General features: G+C 39.8%; 1 protein-coding gene across 1 annotated transcript; it reads left to right on the forward strand.

Moving 5' to 3' along the window:
- The first annotated feature begins 850 nt into the window (after positions 1 to 850).
- LOC114665154 (zinc finger protein 3-like) lies at positions 851 to 19248 on the forward strand. The gene is made up of 3 exons (XM_028819569.2): positions 851 to 939; positions 3776 to 4205; positions 16543 to 19248. The coding sequence occupies exons 2-3, from the start codon at positions 3854 to 3856 to the stop codon at positions 16977 to 16979; spliced, it is 789 nt and encodes a 262-aa protein (XP_028675402.1). The 5' UTR covers positions 851 to 939; positions 3776 to 3853; the 3' UTR covers positions 16980 to 19248.
- Positions 19249 to 19613: the final 365 nt, after the last annotated feature.

The following is a 19613-nucleotide window of genomic DNA, read 5'->3' on the forward strand; positions in this document are numbered from 1 at the left end:
ACAGACATTACTGGTTGCTTTAACACCAAAACATAGGAGTTTGTCATACATGGTACAGGTTAAAAGAAAAAATACATACATACATACATACATATTATATATCGTCCAACCATAAAATGCATGCATGCATCGTCTATATTGAATTAAGCAGGTTTCAGCATATTAGGCCGTGTATATACAGTAAATCACACACACACACACACTGATAATGCGCGTCAGCCTCTCACGGTTATTAATTTAATTTAGACTTCAATAGGCAGATTAATGAATGAATTACTGCACGACCGCACTACACGTTTATCTCGGTCTATATAATTGTTTTCGTTCTCCGCTCACATGCACTCCGACTTTTCTCCACGGACTCCAGTTTGTTCAGTTCGTTTCGGTTCAGTCACCGCGGACAGATGAAAGAAAAATGGGAATCAAACAACAGAGTGTGGAATCGACACCTTCTCGAGCTTGGCGAATGGAGAAGGTAACAACTGAAAAGATGCACGGAAAAATGAAAAAAAGGAGGTGGCGTGTCTAGGTGATATGGAGTAGAACTGAGAGTTGAAAATGCGAGAGGGAACTTCGCACGAGCAAAATTCATTGGTGGGTTGACTGACACGAACGTGCTGCACGCCCCTAATTCAAATCGCGTGCATTACCTCTGAGTGAAGCGGAGGAAAACTCACAAATCCATAAAGTGACGTGACCAAATCACGGGTACTCAACCTCTGTGTCTCTGTGGTGAGATGTTTCCTAAACTTATTCCGCCGACGGCTTCTCTCAGTAGACAATTGCCACTCCCCGTGTGTACCGCACCCACAAAAAGAGGCGGCAGCATGCCTTCAGTTTCCGTCGCCGTTGATGACGTCACATAGCAAGCCACCGCACAGGCGCTGGGGAGTACACGAGTCGACTAGCTGGTGTCGAGTGAGAAAAAACAAATACGGGGTAAGTGCTTGGGGTCTGGGGACGGCGCTCTATGGATTTGTGAGTTTTCTTCATTTCACTCACTTACTGCACGCGATTTGAATCGGAAGCAAGCAGGGCGTTAGTGTCCTTGTGCCCACCGCCGAACTTTGCTGTGAATCCCCGCGTGGCCGCCTACGTGTCTTTGATATTTCTTGATGTCTGCTCTCTTCGTGTTTTCGAGTTCCATTTCTGATTTCAACTGCACAGGCGTACCACCAGTCCCGTTTGATATGTATTCTTTTCTGTTTTCCTTCAAATCGCCGAGTTCGACGTGGCGGCGAATTGCACACAAACACTGCGCTTTGATTTCTGGCTTCCTTTCACCTTTGAGTCCGCGATGTCAAGTTGAAAGGCGATCGTGGAGTTAGTGACCGTTTGGCTGTTGAAAGCGTGGAGAAGTGCCAGTCGGGCTTTATGCTTCTGATTAGTAAAAGAAAGAAACAGACTGGAGTCCGTGACCGTGGAGAAGAGTGGGAGTGGGCGAATACAAATCTATAGTGTGAGGAAACCGTATCGTCTCATAATCCTCTGGTAACTAAAGCTAATGACTAGGAAAGGCTGGCCATCTTAATTAGTATGTGAGTATACGTTAAAAATACAACCTGCTTAATCCAGTTTAAACAGCGTACATTTGCATATTTTGCTTGGGTGAATAATTAAATGAATCCTTTTTTTCGTTAAAATGTATCAGATGTGGCGAAGCCTTGCTTTTCAGTGCTAAAGCCCAAACTAGTTATGGCTGGTAGTATATAGTACAGGGTATCTACAGATCCAGCACATTGATTTTAGCCTTATAACCTGTTTATGGCTTGTTTGCATTTTCTTTGTGTGCCCAGTTTTTGTTGTTTTTCTCCCATTTTCTAAGCGTGCACAGGATGTTGCTTGGCGTTAGAGCCCCGTGTTCGCGTTTCGGATAACTTTGTCCGAAACAATGATGTGATATCGGACGCAAATGCGAGTAACGCTGTCATGGCCCGTAGTTGGTTCCTGCCATGTATGAGATCTCTGATTTTCTTCCCATATTCCCATGACTACTATTTGCGTTTGTTTTAGGCACTCAAGACCTCAGCGACACCAAGGTCACACTATTAGGAGGGGCTAGTGTTTAGTAGACGTTTATCACAGTGCTAAATATAAAATTATTTATGATTTTGTGAGTGTGTGGGCAACATTTATTGTTACAAGATGAATATGGTGAACATGAAGCTTTGTTATGAGTTTTTCAAAACAGCTGGTTTTGTTTTACTGATTTAAAGAGATGTCTGCAGACTCGGACTGTGTATTTCTTGTCCTACATTAATAAGCATCTTATTTCAGACAATTTTATTTGTAAACCTTCAGTTGATGCCTAATGCCATTGTTATGCATGGCCTTCTATATGTCTTTGAACTGTGGGGTCAAAATTGCTTGTATGTAAACTAAAATAGTTCATATTCTAAACATATTAGATTAGGAGGACTTAAGAACATTACATTAATTAATTAAAAGTACACAATGGTGCTGGTTTACTGGGTAATTTTACTACATATTTTAACTAAGATTATATATTTTAGTTGTCTCTGGTTTAGTTAAAAAAGATTTCATAAACTTATTAATATTATTATTTTTATTATGTAGTCCTTCCATTGCAGTCTGACTGTTCAGTGCGACATGAACTACACACCCTAATGTCCGAATTACAAAGTTCAGTTAAATGTGGTCATGGGATGCATCAGACTCCATTAGAATGATGAATTAAACTCAATGTCAGAACTATACACCAATAATTAAAATAACTCAATATACAGTAAGTTCAAAAAATTGTGATTTGAATTACAAGTGGAAAAACAAACAAAAATGCACAGGGTAAATAACCCCGCAGACTTCCGCCTACAAACTAAGGCTCATATGACAGAGGTTAAAAAGAAAGTGGTACTAGCTGAATTCCACCTGCAAGTTTCCACCTTAAGGCTTAGAAATAATTAAGTCCATAAATAATTACAACCTAAGAAAACAGCCGCCAACAACAGCCACTGTTAAGAATAAAATAAATGTCACTTGATGACAATCGCCCTGTGGATACGTTATCGAGTAGATATCAAATTGACATCTTCCGTGTTCATCAAAAAAAAGATCAAGGCACCAGCTTTTGATTCTAGTCAGCTTACCGTCACGTGTGATACCTCAGCTCCGACATTATCAGCGTTTCTTCCTGTAATGGCTGTGTAATGATGCATGTCATAGGAGCTCAAGTTGGGTCAATTACCTGTTTACGTCTGCAGAAGGGAAGTTCACAACTCAGCAGCATAAAACACTTTTAAAACTTAGATTTTATAAAACCACTTTTTTATTATATCATTATAATCAAACATTATGATCAACTCAGCAGGTTATATGAGGTCTGGTGGCTTTTTGTGAATGGTTTTAATTAGTTCCCAGGGAAAGGTTTGTTTAACCTACTGACAAATTTGGAAGATTAGCATCTTCAATTACGCCTGTCTGTTTCTTAATACAATCCTGTGACCCACTTGTATTCACATTCCTTAGCATCACTGATAACATAGTTATGGGTCCCCAGCTAAGTTCAAGTAGTGAATCCTGCTGACCTTCAACCATGGGAGATGGGCTTCTTTCTCCCTTCTGGACCTTCACTCCACTGTCAACTTTGGTTTACATCTGTTAATTTGAACTGAAGAGCAATGAATTACTATCAGCATGCTATTAACGGTATGTCCTGACATAGACCTAACTGAGAGTGTATCATAAAATGAAATTCAGATATGTTTAGAGTTGAATGATGATATCATAATAAAGTTAAACCCTGTTCTTTCCACAGAAAAAAAGAAAAAAACTGCTTTTTACTGTAATGTCTATGTGGATGTGAAAGAGGAGACGTGAGGTGGACACAAACATCATGGAAATAATAGCTGTAAGTATTAAGGAGGAGGACGACTGTGAATGGGAGTGTGTTCACCCTCAACAAGAGAGTCTGGACGTTAAGGAAGAGGTGGAAGAGGAGTCTGTCAATATTGAAATGCATAACCATACAAATCTGGAGAGTGTCGAGAGAGAAGTCCTTCGTTATGTGTGTCAAGATGGAGTGGTGATCAAATTAGACTCTTCTGAGAGCAGATACAGTACGTCTCCAGAGCCTCCTACCAATGTGAAGTCTGATTCATTACAATCTGATACAAAGAGAACTGAGGAAATTTCATCTGTTAGAACTCGGGAATATCAGTCACCACCTTCAAGTAAGCCTGAAAAAAGTAAGTGTGAAATAAAAATGCATAAACTTTGGGGATGTTCCAATCACACATTTTTTTTTGGTCTACACTGATCTCTGATTTCATGTTACTGGATTGTCAGATTCCCTCTTTTTTTTCCCTTTATCCCCTTTATAACTCCTGCATAACCATACACATAGCAGCTTTATTTCCTACTAGTCATTTAGCCTGTTACAATAACGAACCCTAGAACAGTAGTGCATAAACATTAGTAGGAACAGTCTATATTAGATGGCAAGGGACTTTGACCTCATTCTTTTTGTTGGTTGTATTTTTCTTTCTTTCAACCTTTCTTTTGTTGATGTTTACTTGCTGAGCTGACCGTTCTTCGTGGGCTGCCGCCGTGTATTGTGTGTCTTTAATTTTCTGTGGCAGTAATACTGCCTTGTACGTCCGCTGGCTTGTACGTCCGAAATATACCTTTAATTTTCTCTGGCGGTAATACAGGCGTGCGTGTCGGTAATATGCCTTTAATCTCCTCTGACAGTAATACTGGCTTGTATGTGGCTGTAATATGCGTCACTGTATTGTGTACCTTTCATTTCCTCTTGCAGTAATACTGGTTTGTATTTCCGTAAAATGCATCTAACTTTCTCTGACAGTAATATTGCGCATCGCACCGTGCCCAGCGCATGCGCACTTCACCAGAAGACACACACACACGGACACCTGGACGTACACAGGGATTTTATTAAAGAGGATATTAAAGTGTTAACTTTTGGTATTTTTATAATTAATCCATAGGTCACGGTTGTATACTGTTCAGCTTTTATTAACAAAATGACATTCTGTAGGCTTCTTATTCATCCATCCATTTTCTAACCCGCTGAATCCGAACACAGGGTCACGGGGGTCTGCTGGAGCCAATCCCAGCCAACACAGGGCACAAGGCAGGGAACCAATCCCGGGCAGGGTGCCAACCCACCGCAGGACACACACAAACACACCCACACACCAAGCACACACTAGGGCCAATTTAGAATCACCAATCCACCTAACCTGCATGTCGTTGGACTGTGGGAGGAAACCGGAGTGCCCGGAGGAAACCCACGCAGACACGGGGAGAACATGCAAACTCCACGCAGGGAGGTCCCGGGAAGCGAACCCAGGTCCCCAGATCACCCAACTGCGAGGCAGCAGCGCTACCCACTGCGCCACCGTGCCGCCCTCGGCTTCTTATTCAGTGACCATAAAATACTAAATTAAATAAAATATATTAAAATACATAATTTAACTGTAAAATCCATCCATCCATTAACCAACCCGCTGAATCCGAACACAGGGTCACGGGGGTCTGCTGGAGCCAATCCCAGCCAACACAGGGCACAAGGCAGGAAACAATCCTGGGCAGGGTGCCAACCCACCGCAGGACACACACAAACACACCCACACACCAAGCACACACTAGGGCCAATTTAGAATCGCCAATCCACCTAACCTGCATGTCTTTGGAATGTGGGAGGAAACCGGAGCGCCCGGAGGAAACCCACGCAGACACAGGGAGAACATGCAAACTCCACGCAGGGAGGACCCGGGAATCGAACCCAGGTCCCCAGATCTCCCAACTGCGAGGCAGCAGCGCTACCCACTGCGCCACTGTGCCGCCTAACTGTAAAATATATCTACAAAAATGTTTATCTGCAGTAAATATGGCATAAAAGAAAAGAAAATGCTTTTCATAATTACAAGTTGTCCTATTTAATTTTTTCAGTAATTTACCTATCTGAAACACAGCTTAATTTAAAAAAAAAAAAAGCACACAGTTAATTAATATTGGAAATTAAACACAATTTTAATGTAAATATACACACACTTAGATGTTTTAATCCTTTTTAATCTTTAATTGCTAATTAAAATGTGCATTTACTATTCTGCCCTGTGATGGACTAGCGCCCTTTCCAGGGATTGTTCCTGCCTTGAGCGCTCTGTGCTAGATTGGATAGGCTCCAGCATCCCCCACGATCCTGATTAGGACTAAGTGTGTTAGAAATGACTGGCACATATTATACCATGTATATACAATGTCATTACCCACATTCTATGGACAATTGTGTTGCCCCGTGGTTAAGTCGACCCTGTTTTTTTTGAATGAATTTTATGGCATAAATTTTTCGACTTATACACGGTAGTTGTTCTTTTTTCCTTTAGTGTATCGGAATTGGAATATCTTTATTGTCATTGTAACAAATATAATGAAATTAGGTGCAGTCCCTGTGGTGTCAAAATATAAATAAATTATAATTAGGATAAGAAAGGATAAGAAGAAATAAGGTAGAACACAAACATTCAACATAAGACCTTAATTGCACATGAAACACTATTGCACATATGTCATCTATTGCACTGCTGCATTGGAGGTGATTAGGTGGCGTTCAGTGCCCTAATAGCAACAGGGTAGAAACTGTATTTCAGTCTATTAGTCTGTTTTGATGCTCCTATAGGCAAAAGTTGAAACATGTCATGAGCGGGGTGTGAGGAGTCTTTTAAGGTGTTTTCCAATTTCCTGAGGCAGTGAGAGCTGTGCAGTTCATCCAGAGAGGGTAAAGAACAGCCGATGATCTGCTTTGTAGTCTTTACGATCCGCTGAAGTGTTTTCCTCTGCTCTGTTGTGCAGCTGGAACACACCATGCAGAGACAGTAGCACAGGATACTCTGATAGAGCAGTGATAGAAAGACACCAGCAGTTTTTGGGAGATGTTATTTTTCCCCGAGGACTCTCAGGAAATAAAGTCTCTGCTGAGCTTTTTCACCAGCTCAGCTGTGTTCACACTCCAGGACAGGTCTTCCATGATGTGGACTCCCAGGAAGCGGAAGTTTGACACCCTCTCCACACAGTCCCCTCTGATGTAGAGTGGTGTGATGTCCGTTTTCTTTTTCCTGAAGTCCACAACAAGCTTCTTGGTCTTGCTTGTGTTCAGGAGCAGGTTGTTGTCAGTGCACCACACTGTCCGCTGCTCCACTTCGTCCCTGTAGGTCAGTGTTTCTCAACCTCAGTCCTGGGGATCCCCTGTGGCTGCAGGTTTTTGTTCCAACCAGATTCCTAATCGGTGACAACACCTGATAGCATTGATCTCTTTTAATTAGCTGGCATTATTTTTCTTTTATGCTACATTCAGAAAAGCACAGCAGCATGAGTTTTATATTCATAAGACATTTAGAAATATTTCTTTTTGCTATAGATTTAAATGCTTAATTCTCTTTTGTTGATTTCATTATATTTTGCCCTTTCTGTGTGCAGTTTTTCCCCTTTGTTGTATCTTATTAATGAAAATTAAAAATGAGCAGAGCAGACATGCTAGCAAACAACACTGAATAAGCAAAGGCTGCAACTACTTTAGCATCAAATCCACTAATTAGTAAATAATGGATTAATTAAACAATTGGAACACCTAGAAAAGTAGAATGAAAATCAAGATGAAAATATTGTTAAAAAGAAAAAAAATACATCATTCCCATATAACTTCTTGGTACATTTTAATAATATATATATATTTTTTTCTTTTTAACCAAACTTAGTTTTCTAATTTCTATATTGTTCCCAAAACACAGAACTTGGGAAATAACAGTTCACTTAATTAGCCCAGGAGTCCAATTAAAAACAGAAGCTGGTTGGAACAAAAACCTGCAGCCACAGTGGGTCCCCAGGACCGAGGCTGAGAAACACTGCTGTAGGTGGATTCATCCTCCCCAGAGATGAGCCCCACCACAGTGGTGTCGTCTGCAAATTTGACGATGGTGTTGCTGTGGTGGGCGGGGGCGCAGTCATGTGTGTACAGCGTGAAGAGCAAGGGGCTCAGCACACAGCCCTGAGGAGAGCCGGTGCTGATGCTGATAGCCGAGGAGATGTGAGGGCCCACCTTAACCCTTTTGTGTGCGGTCTGTCAGGAAGTCATTAATCCATATACAGGTGGAGTACAGGAGTCCCAGGGCTAGCAGCTTGCACACCACTCTGTGTGGGAGGATGGTGTTAAAAGCAGAGCTAAAATCCATACAGAGGAGACGTGCGTAGCTCCCCTGGTGCTCCAAATGGGACAGGGTAGCTTGGAGAGCAGCAGCAACAGCGTCCTCAGTAGACCTGTTAGCCCTGTAAGTAAATTAGCAATTGTGCATCAAAGGTGGGAGGGATGAAGGACATGATATAACTCCGGACCAGTCTCTCAAAACTGTAGAGCTGTCAGGTAATTGAAAGGAACTACTCTGGGCATCTCTCTCCTAGGAGGATTCGTTTTGCCGAAATGCTCACCTCGCCGTTGCATTAGCAGCGGGAAGAAAAGTTAAAGGGATACCATTTTGCCGATGTTTGCGGCTAAGCAACATTGTCTTTCTTTGGAGGTTTTGTTTTGCTGACGTGCTCGCCTCGCTTGTGTTAGCAGCAGCTAAGCGAGTTATTTGTTTACTCGGAGGCAGAGCCCTTACCCCTACTCCACCTCTCACTTCTGGGCCAGACAGACACACACACTTCCACATAGTGTGGTGTTTATATATAATATTATTAAATAAAAACATACATTTGATTTAAATCTATAACATCCACCGTAAATTTTATATTCGGTGTTCTCTTGATCATACCAAGCTGTCCAGGCCAAGGAGAATCAGAGCAGCCCCATATATTCCATCCCATGGACACATGCAACGCCATACTTGATTCTCAAGGAAGAATACATGTCTGGTGACAATCTGTTAAAAGTGTGTAGTGAATAGTGGCAAAACACTGTATGGATCAGACTCCGGCTGTGTGAGCCAAATGAAATCCAGTGTTCTGGAACTGGCTAATCCCTTAATGTGAAATTGCGCTAAAGCAAGCTGGAATTTGTTCTGAGCTCCAGAATTGTCAAATCTCGTTTTTTGGAACAGACCCCAGGTGATAGATTATCTGTAATAAACAGCATGCTTGATCACAAAGTTTGTCCTGAGCATACCTGGTACCAGAATGCCTTGCATTAGTGGTGCGTGATGGAATGTGGTGCTGCCTACGTTGAGGCATAATGTTCTGGATATTTGGGAAATAGTCGACTGATCGCTCTTTGTTGCCGAGCTGACTTGGGTTGATGGTCCACATAGGTAAGGAAAGCCTCAGTTCAGAATGGCAGACTGAATATGCCGCACCCAAGACCTCATTAGTGGAGCCCATTGCAAGGAGCTCTGGCCAGAAGCTTGTTGGTCCCTGTTATGAGGGCAGCCCTGACAGTCTTTGGGAAACGTCCGCAGTAAGAGAAATGGTCAAGCTGATGATCCATGTCATACAAAGAGGAGAATCTCCCAATGTGACAGAAATGAAACAAAGAAGTGGCGGCTGCCTATATTTTAATTAATGAAAACCTTCAGAAAGAGTGAATTAGAGAAACTTGTGTTAATGGCAGAATTAAGTAACTTTATTCATTTACCTTTAGTTAAATGTATTAATTTTTGTATAGAGCTCTTAATTGAGTACAAGTTTGGAGTTCTTGACGTTAATGAACACACACATTATATTAAATGCACAGTTAATAAAGCAGAATCTAACCCAATATAAAACAGAGCTAATGTCAGTTTTAATTAGAATAAATAAACCCTGTGAGTATGTGTCTGTTAACATTATAATGGCAAGAATAAATGTTACTGGTGTGTCACAAAGCTGAACCTCCCATTCTGTGCAGGCAAAAATAACTACGCTGATCCTGGCTTTCCTCATCTTCTAATTTTTTCTCTCACTGCAGCTTCATCGACTGGTACATAAATACTTTACTTTGTCCATTTCTATGTTTTGCTTTGGTGATCTAAATAAGCCATTTTTATTTATATTTTAGAGTTAAGTGGTTTTAGTCTAATGGAGTGATCATTAAAGGTGCATTTCGTGTGTGTCGCATTGCTCTGTTAGAACATTAGAACACTCTAGACGAGAACAGGCCAATCCTATCCACTTATTTCTTCCAAAAAAACATCAAGTCGAGTTTTGAAAGTCCCCAACGTCTTACTGTCTACCACACTACTTGGTAGCTTATTGCAAGTGTCTATCGTTCTTTGTGTAAAGAAAAACTTTCAAATTTACCCTTAACAAGTTTCCAACTGTGTCCCTGTGTTCTTGATTAACGCATTTTAAAGTAACAGTCAAGATCCACTGTACTAATTCCCTTCATAATTTTAAACACTCCAATCAGGTCACCTGTTAATCTTCTTTTGCTTAAACTGTAAAGGCCTAGCTCTTTTAATCTTTCCTCATAATTCAACCCCTGTAGCCCAGGAATCAGCCTAGTCGCTCTTCTCTGGACCTTTTCTAGCGCTGCTATGTCCTTTTTGTAGCCAAAACTGCACACAGTACTCCGGATGAGGCCTCACCAGTGTGTTATAAAGCTTGAGCATAACCTCCTTGGACTTATACTCCACACATCGTATATAACCTAACATTCTATTACCCTTCTTAATGGCTTCTGAACACTGTTGGGAAGTCGATAGCTTCGAGTCCACTATGACTCCTAAATCCTTCTTATAAGATGTGCTCTTGATTTTCCGACCGCCCATTGTGTATTCAAACTAGGGGTGGGCGGTATGACCAAAATTCTATATCACGGCATTTTTCTAAATTATCCCGGTTTCACGGTATTCGACGGTATTTTTTTCCCCATACATGAGTGGATGTTAACCACATTTTCCACTGCAATTACTGGCTAAGAATAACCTATTCCACTGTCAAAAGTATTGTACATTGTACAAAAAAAAAAACATTTTAATGTGTACACAAGTATTAATACAGTTTTGCATTGCCCCATAAAGTGATAGTTTTCAAGGGGGTGGCACTAATGGAGAAGGTATCACATTGCATGACAGATGCAGTCAAAATATAGAACCTTTTTATTGAACAAATTTTGCAAAAACAAACTATAATTTAGACAACGTATTTTCAACCATACAAAGGGGCATGTAGACTTAGTAAAATATCCAGAAGTGCTTGTCAAAAATTGTATTGCACCGAATATGTCTTAGAAAAGGAATAAATAGTAAATATTTTTTGTAAACCAACTACACTTTGTTATTGTTAACAATCTCTGTCCACTGACACGTGTTAGTGACTTTTTAAACAACTTTATCATCATTAAACTGCATAATATTTAAACTAATAAATAATAACAATAAAATAAATAATCGTATTATTACTGATAGTTGCACTATTACTTCAAGACTTCAAGCCCAGGTGCATTACACAGTATTCACCAAATTAAAGTAAAATACAACAAGTGCAACTTGGTGATGACATCTTTACCAGCTGAACCATCATTCAGGCAAACTGCATTAATATGGACCTTGCTTCAAGCTAAGCTATACTGGGAAGAAAAAAACAAACTATATGTCGAGAACAAAGTCAACATTTCCACTTTATTCTCGCCGTTTATGTTGAGATTAAAGTCGACATTTCCACTAATTACTTCATAATTAAAGTAGAATGTCGTAAACTAAACTTCTTCCTAAAATCAATGTTTAATCAATTATTTAATTTACCCCGTCATAAATTAATGCAGCACATTAAATGCTTTGTGTTACGTTCCCCGACCCAGTGGTTAATCACTACGCTTCTTAAACTGACTTCCTCCGCACTAAGAGAAGACAGCGATCACCATACAGAATCCATTCACTTCATGATATTCCTGTTTTCTGAAAATTTAGAATGCTAAAATAAATACTTGATATCATTTTCATGATGAAATGCATTAAAGCAGGTATTAAACATGCATCGGTAGTGAGGCGGTAGTGCTGCTCCCTCGCAGTAAGGGGTCCCCAGGTGTATGTTCAGTGTAGAGAACTTTATGGCAGGTGTGACGAGGCTCCAAAAAACTGGATGTATGAATGGCTATCGCACAGGTTTAACTTAAATATTGTGTAAATGTTGGGTTTGTGATCTGCTGGTCAGAGACACGAACACAGAATTCAATGCATGTTCTTCTGAGCGGGCTATCTTTATTGCATGCATGCTGTCTCTATCTGACATAGGCTACCAAAACCCCAGTTCCTATCCTTCCTTTTTCTGTCACCACATCACCAATCACCACACGATAAACATCTTTCTGAAATTAAAACTAGTTATAAACTTAGCCCACGGAGTGTTCAGAACTTTAAAAATATCTTCGTTATACATGTTTAAGTATGCCATCCATTCAGAGTTGCGCCCATCTCTGAACGAATCACTTAACACAAAGCATTTAATGTGCTATATAACTTATGATGGGGTTTGAGAAAATCTAGTAAATTAAATATTCATTTTATGATGAAGTTTAGTTTACGATGTTCTACTTTAATGACAAATTACGAGAATAAAGTCAGAAGAATATATTCTCGTCATAAGCATCAAGATTAAAGTGGAAATGTCGAGAATAAAGTCAAAATGTCGTCACACTATTACACAGTACCCAGGTACATTACACTGTATTGAAAACAAATAAAACAAGTACAACTTGGCTTACAGTATTATCCAGTAGTATAGAAACAGTATTTACACATCTGACCTTTTAAAACTAAAGCATCTCCAGGCAACAGATGTGACTGCTTTTTTTCGTCTCTCTGTCCATTTTCACCGCGCGGCATACCTATGCTACCGCCCACTATTTGGTGGTGTAGCAGTGAAAAAGAGCCCTAGTGCAACAAATCGGTGTTTAGCGGTGTAGCAGTGAAAAAGGTCCCCACTTAAACAATTTCCCGCTGCGCCACGTTCCGAACGTCGTTTAGGCAATTTAAACCGGTGTTGCGGTATAAGAAAAATCCATATCATAAAAAAAATAAAAAACGGTTTTCGGTATGAACCGGTATACCGCCCAGCACTAATTCAAACCTCACATTTTTACTTCCTATGTGTAATACTTTACATTTTCTGACATTAAATTTCATCTGCCACAAATCTGCCCAAGCCTGTATGCTGTGCAAGTCCTTCTGTAATGAAATACCGGATTCCAAATTATCTGCTAATCCACCTATCTTGGTATCATCTGCAAACTTAACCAGCTTGTTACTTATATTCCTATCTAATTCATATATATAATATAATAATATAAAAAAATATATATATATTAAAAATCTCAGCGGCCTTAGCACTGACCCCTGTGGAACACCACTCTTACCATCGGCCAGTACTGAAGAGGTTCCTTGCACCATCTCCCTCTGCTTCCTGTGTCTGAGCCAATTCTGCACCCATCTAAAAACATCACCCTGAACTCCCACATCTTTTAATTTGATGCCCAAACTCTCATGTGGCACCTTATCAAATGCTTTCTGAAAGTCCAAATAAATAATATAATCTTCTCCACTTTGATTGTATCCTTTTGTTGCCTCCTCATAGAATTCCAGCATTTTAGTAAAACACGACCTCCCTCTTCTGAACCCATGCTGACTGTTCAGAATAACTCCTGTCCTTGCCAGGTGTTGCTCAATCTTATCCTTAATAATTCCTTCCATTAATTTTCCTGTGATGCATGTTAAGCTTACTGGCCTATAGTTGCTTGGATCTGCCCTGTCCCCCTTTTTATATAACGGGATGATATTTGCCATTTTCCAGTCCTTCGGAATCTCTCCAGTGCACAGTGACTTCCTAAATATGTGTCAAGGTTGTATATTTGTACTCACTAGCCTCCTTAAGAACTCGAGGGTAAATATTATCTGGTCCTGGTGATTTGTTTGATTTCAGCCCATTTAATCTGAGCAGCACTTCTCCCTCTACAATTTTCAAATCCCTCAGTACCTCCTTAGTCGTCGCATTTACCTCTGGGAGGTATTCCACTTGCTCACTTGTAAACACCTCAGAAAAATGTAACTTTAGGGCATCTTCTATTTCACTGTCTGTATCTTTTAATTCCCCTTTACTATTTCTGATGCACTTGACCTTCTCCTTGACTGTTCTTTTACTACTGAAATACTGAAAGAATCTCTTTGGATCGTCTTTCAACTTATCTGCTATATTCCTCTCCAACTGTCTTTTAGCCTCCCTGATATCCTTCTTGATAGTTGCCCTAATGTTCTCATACGCTCTACGATTCACTTTGCAGTCATTAGTCTTATATGCCTCATAAAGCAGTTTTTTCCTTTGCAACTTCTTTTTAAAATCTTTATTAATCCACTGTGGAGTTTTTTTAGTTTCCTATTCCAAATTTAGGTATGTATCTGTCCTGCATTACATGTAAAACATTTTTAAACCTGTTCCACTGCTCCTAGACTGTCTCCACACTTAAAAGCTTATCCCATTGTATCCTACTTAGACTTTGTCACATCTGCTCAAAATTAACCCTACCAAAGTTCCACTTAACAATTTTAGTCTTTGCATCTGCACTCTTACAAAATACTGAGAACTGTATTACATTATAGTCATGTGACCCTAGTGGTTCAATCACCTCTACACCCTCAATTCTATCCTGATTATTACAAAATACTAAATCCAGACAGGCTTCACCCCTTGTTGGTACTTTAACATGCTGTGTTAAAAAAGTAATTGATTACTTCTTATCCAGTTAATATTTGGATAATTAAAGTCCCCCATGACTAAACTATCCCCCTGTAAACTTGCCTTTTTGATATTACTAAAAAGATGTGTGTTGAAATTACTGTCTGCATTGGGTGGGCTATAACACACCCCTAAAATAAGACCTATTTCCCTAATATTTTCCAGGCGAAGCCACATGTCCTCACTAAGATGGGGCTCATCATCCAACTGAAGATGACTTACATTTAAATCCTGTTTGGCATTAACAGCAACCCCACCTCCTTTTCTGTTCTGTCTATTCTTCCTAAATAATGTGTATCCCTCTATGTTGCACTCATCCCCATCTTTGTTATTTAGCCAGGTTTCCATTATTGCTGTAATATCATAATCATACTCTGCTACATACAACTCCAACTCACTTACCTTATTTTTGATACTTCTAGCATTAAGGCAAGCTATTTTTAATGTGTTACTCCTTCTGTATTTAAATGTTTGCTTAGAATTTACATCACTATGCATTTTTATTTCTACACCATTATTTGTTCTTCCATGTATAGATCTAAACCTGGCCTGTCCTAAACTCCCTGTCCCCCCATTCCCTAGTTTAAACAATCCTTGACTAGCCTACACATACGCCTCCCCAATACATTGGTGCCCCTCCAGTTCAGATAAATTTAAACTGTCTTCACTATCTTGATAACTGAGAACGATCACTTTGCACCTCAATTAATCAAATGTAATATGAACAACATAATTTAATAAAAATGTAAGAGTTGAATGATAAAATATTAATACAGTTCTGCAATGTAGTTAACAAAATGTGACCAATAGTCCTGCCAGTTGGATCTAACACATGCATTCTGTTTAGTTTACTGTTTCAACTTCTTGGCTCCAGTGACTACGCACAGCCAAGTCAATTTAGGGAGCATGCACTGGTACAGTGCGTTGCTTGACCCACTATATGATGAAACAGCTTGGGATCCTGGTTTGCAACCCCCTAGGCAGACCAGTCCAGTCCTACCCTCTGGAAATGACCCTCTATCTGCTGCAGCCAGTTATTACGTGGGCGACCCCTTGGCCTGGTCCCCAACAATGAGGATCTTGCAAGCCGGATCACCCTCAGGGAAACGCGGCACATGGCCATATTGCCATAACTGACACTCTCTCGCAATGCAGGTAATGTGCCTCATTCGGGACTCCATGAGCAACTGCTCATTCAACACAAAGTCAAACCAGCAGTACCCAAGGATTTTCCGGAGAGACACCGTACCAAATACTCTTCTTCTCAGGTCACTGGATAGCGTCCATGTCTCATAACCATATAGCAGGACAGGAAGCACCAGGACTCTAAAGACTTGCACCTTCGTCCTTTTGCATAGATATCGGGAGCGCCACACACCCCTTTCCAGTAACCACATGACCCCCCCATGCTCTCCCAATCCGTCTACTGACTTCATAGGAAGAATCACCAGAGACATGAATGTCACTGCTAATGTAAGTAAACCTCTTGACAAGGTCGACACTCTCTCCGCAAACAGACACACTGCTGACGGCTGTGCCCAAGAGGTCATTAAAGGCCTGGATCTTGGTTTTTATCAAGACACTCACAAGCCCAGACACACAGACTACTCACTCAGTCTCTCGAGTGCCTCGATCCGAGCCTGCATTGACTCTGTGAAGATCACAGCATCGTCGGCAAAGTCAAGATCCGTGAATCTTCCTTCACCAACAGATGCCCCACACTGTGCACAGTGGCTTATGCTTATCATTGGTTGTTCCTAATTTGAACCAGCATTGATTTAATGTTCTGACTTAATGTGCATAGTAAGGCAGTGGATTGAAAATAAGCTTCTTATTTTTTTTTTTTTTTTAAACTTTACACAGGAAACAAGCGCCAACGCTGTTCAGAATGTGGCAAACAATTTTCTTGCAGCCATCTTCAGATCCATAAAAGAATCCACACAGGAGAGAAGCCGTGTTGGTGTAATGAATGTGGCAAAACATTCTGTGACAGGCGTACTCTTCAGAGACACAAAAGAATTCACACAGGAGAGAAGCCGTATTGCTGTTTGGAATGTGGCAGACAGTTCTCTGACAGGAGCAATCTACGGAGGCACAGAAGAATTCATACTGGAGAGAAGCCATTTTTCTGCTTGGAATGTGGCAAATCGTTTTCACGACTTAATCATCTTCAGAGACACACCATAATCCATACTGGAGAGAAGCCATATTGCTGTTCTGATTGTGGCAAACGATTCAGTCGCAGGAGTACTCTTCAACAACATGCCAAAATTCACACTGGGGAGAATTCACACTCCTAATGAACTGCAAGAAAAGGCCTTATTTGGAACAATGCAGGTGCTAAGCTAAGTCCACCCTGCAAGTGTAAGAAATAAAGCAGTACAATTAGCCTATCCTGTTTCACTAATGTTTTGTAGTAAGCACACCTAGAAACTTTGCAGCAATTCAACCCGAGAGAAGCCGTATTGAATGTGGCAGACAGTTCTCTGACTGGAGGTGTTCACAGAGCCACACAAGAATTCACACTGCCAAGCAGGCATATTGCTGTAATGAATGTGGCAAACAGTTTGTTTTTTTGTTTTTTTTTTTTACAAATGTGTGATCGTCAGAGACACACTAGAATTCACATGAGAGAGAAGTACAACAGAAATGTCCTAACCAAAGAGTGAGATTCATCCCTGTCATGATGATAGGCACATCAAGAAAGTTTAGAAAAATGAACCTGAGAGAAGCCATATTGCCGTGATAATTCTCACAAACCAGCAGTCCTCTGGGCCACAAAAGAATTCGCATTGTGTGCCTCCTCCAGAAGCCGTGAGAGGTACGTTAGAAGGTAAAGTAGGAGAAAAGTCCAAATTCACCCACCAAACTACTCAAGTTTTTGGGTACCTTAACATGGTGGGCTTATTTGGATAAGATGTGTACCAGGGGTTCTTAACCTTTTTATCTTGACATACCACCCCAAGTATGTAAATGTTTCAGTCTCTTTACTGTATGTTGGTCTTACATTGTTAAAGTACTGAACTGTTATTGGGTAAATCTACAGCTGACATTTCTTTTTCTGCCCAAAAATATTATAGTAGGGAATTTTAACAATGTCTCATGGATAGTTTTTGTACATGTGTGTGTAATTTTTTATATATATATGAATTATCTTTTTAATATATGGACAACAGTGTGGTTTGATATGAAATTAAAAGTATGGAATGGCTTTTTTTATTTACAAAACACGTGCAACTCAGAACCTGAAATAGATGTGTAACAACAAATGGGGACCTTTAATGGGCTTTGGGGTATTTTAATGTATGGTTTGTAAAGAATAGCATCATCATGGGCTACCTTATTTCTCCTACCATGTACCCATACTAAATTGTATTCACTTACAGTTTTTGTCTTTTAAATTCAAAAATGAAACTTAAAACCAAAACTGAACAATTCAAGCAGTATCACGTCATTGCCACCTGAAGTAGTGAATATCAACATAAATCAGAATACAATATTGCCCCCAGAATCCGAACTCCCCAGAACTCAAACAACTTGGAATCTGAACGAAAAATTTGAGCAAATTTTGTCCCGGAATCCAAACGCTGCTTTGGAATCCGAATGTCCAGCACGTTGCCCGTTGTGTGTTTGTATGTACGTTTCCCCAGCGCTTGGGCCACCCATACCCTTTGTCGTTCAGTTCGTTGTTGGAAGCTGTAGTGAAAGCATCTCGTGTGAATTTTCTCTGCTAATTTTATGCTTTTTTTGCCTGTTTTGTTATTTTTTTATATAATAACATCTTATTGTATTCGCCATGGGTCCTAAAAATTGTAGTGAGGAAAATAAGAGTAAGAAGAAAGCTGTTGGAACTACAATTGAAGTTAAGAAAGATCTTATCGCTTTTTAAGGTAAATACAGGTTTTTATGTTTTAAATTTTATTAATTTACATTTTCATTCAAATGTTTTTTTTGTTAATATTTTACCTTAAAATCCAGTGTATTTACTGTTAAAATCATTTTGAAAATTTGAGCTTGTGGGACCCAGGAACAGATTAATCCAGTTTCTATTATTTTAAAGGGGAAAAATTGTCTTGGAACTCGAACGGGATTCTGGAACGGATTAGGTTTGGATTCCAAGGTATCACTGCATTTTTGATTTACCCCTACTCTTTAAAGCTGCTTCTATAAGAACATCTGTCTTTATCTGTTTTGTGACGATTGCAGTTGTGAGACGACTTCAATGTGTGCAGAAGATATTAGCTGGTTAGGAACACTTACTGAAGACTAACGTGTAATCCACATTCACACAAATTTCAAATGTTATACACGTGATTTTTAAACGTAAACTTTAAATTTCCAATTTCAGAATTCCTATAAAATAAGTGGTCAGACTTTTCCATTTTTTATTCCTGTGTATTAATATAGAATTAATCATTGAATTTCACTGACTATAAGTGGTGAAATTAGCTGTAAGAGACAACATCATATTCCCTCCTGTACCATTCAAATTATTTGTCATATGTGCTTCAGTCAAATTTTAGTTGTTATACTAATAAACATTATTTTAGAATAAAAAAAGAACTTGAATTTAATGTTTGATGGTTCATTTTTGTAATTAAGCATGTAGTGTCGGTAGCTGCTATCCTTAATACTTCCGCTTCTCTCTGATAATACACTTCCATTAAAACTTTGCATGTCATATTCCTGGAGAATTGTTCTTTGTGCTCTAAGACATTAGTGCAATGGTGACCAATGTAAAAGTTTGGAAACACTAAATACATTTTATTTTGGAGTGTCATGTGTAGTATGTGGCACTGATGCCCGATCAAAGGATGGGTCTTATCTTTTTGTGCAGTGCAACTGCAATAGACTCTAAATTCCACTGAACTGGATACACCGACCAGGACACTGACAACGGTAGCCATTTTCATTTACAGCCTGAGACTAAGTGG

The sequence above is a fragment of the Erpetoichthys calabaricus genome, chromosome 1 (genome assembly GCF_900747795.2).
Source record: "Erpetoichthys calabaricus chromosome 1, fErpCal1.3, whole genome shotgun sequence".
In the NCBI taxonomy this organism is placed as follows: domain Eukaryota; kingdom Metazoa; phylum Chordata; class Cladistia; order Polypteriformes; family Polypteridae; genus Erpetoichthys; species Erpetoichthys calabaricus.

Excerpts from the sequence above, each read along its gene's own strand:
- LOC114665154 (XM_028819569.2), top strand. The coding sequence starts at position 3,854 with ATGGAAATAATAGCTGTAAGTATTAAGGAGGAGGACGACTGTGAATGG. Across the intron at positions 4,206-16,542 it reads TTCAAGTAAGCCTGAAAAAA|GAAACAAGCGCCAACGCTGT; the intron begins GTAAGTGTGAAA and ends AACTTTACACAG.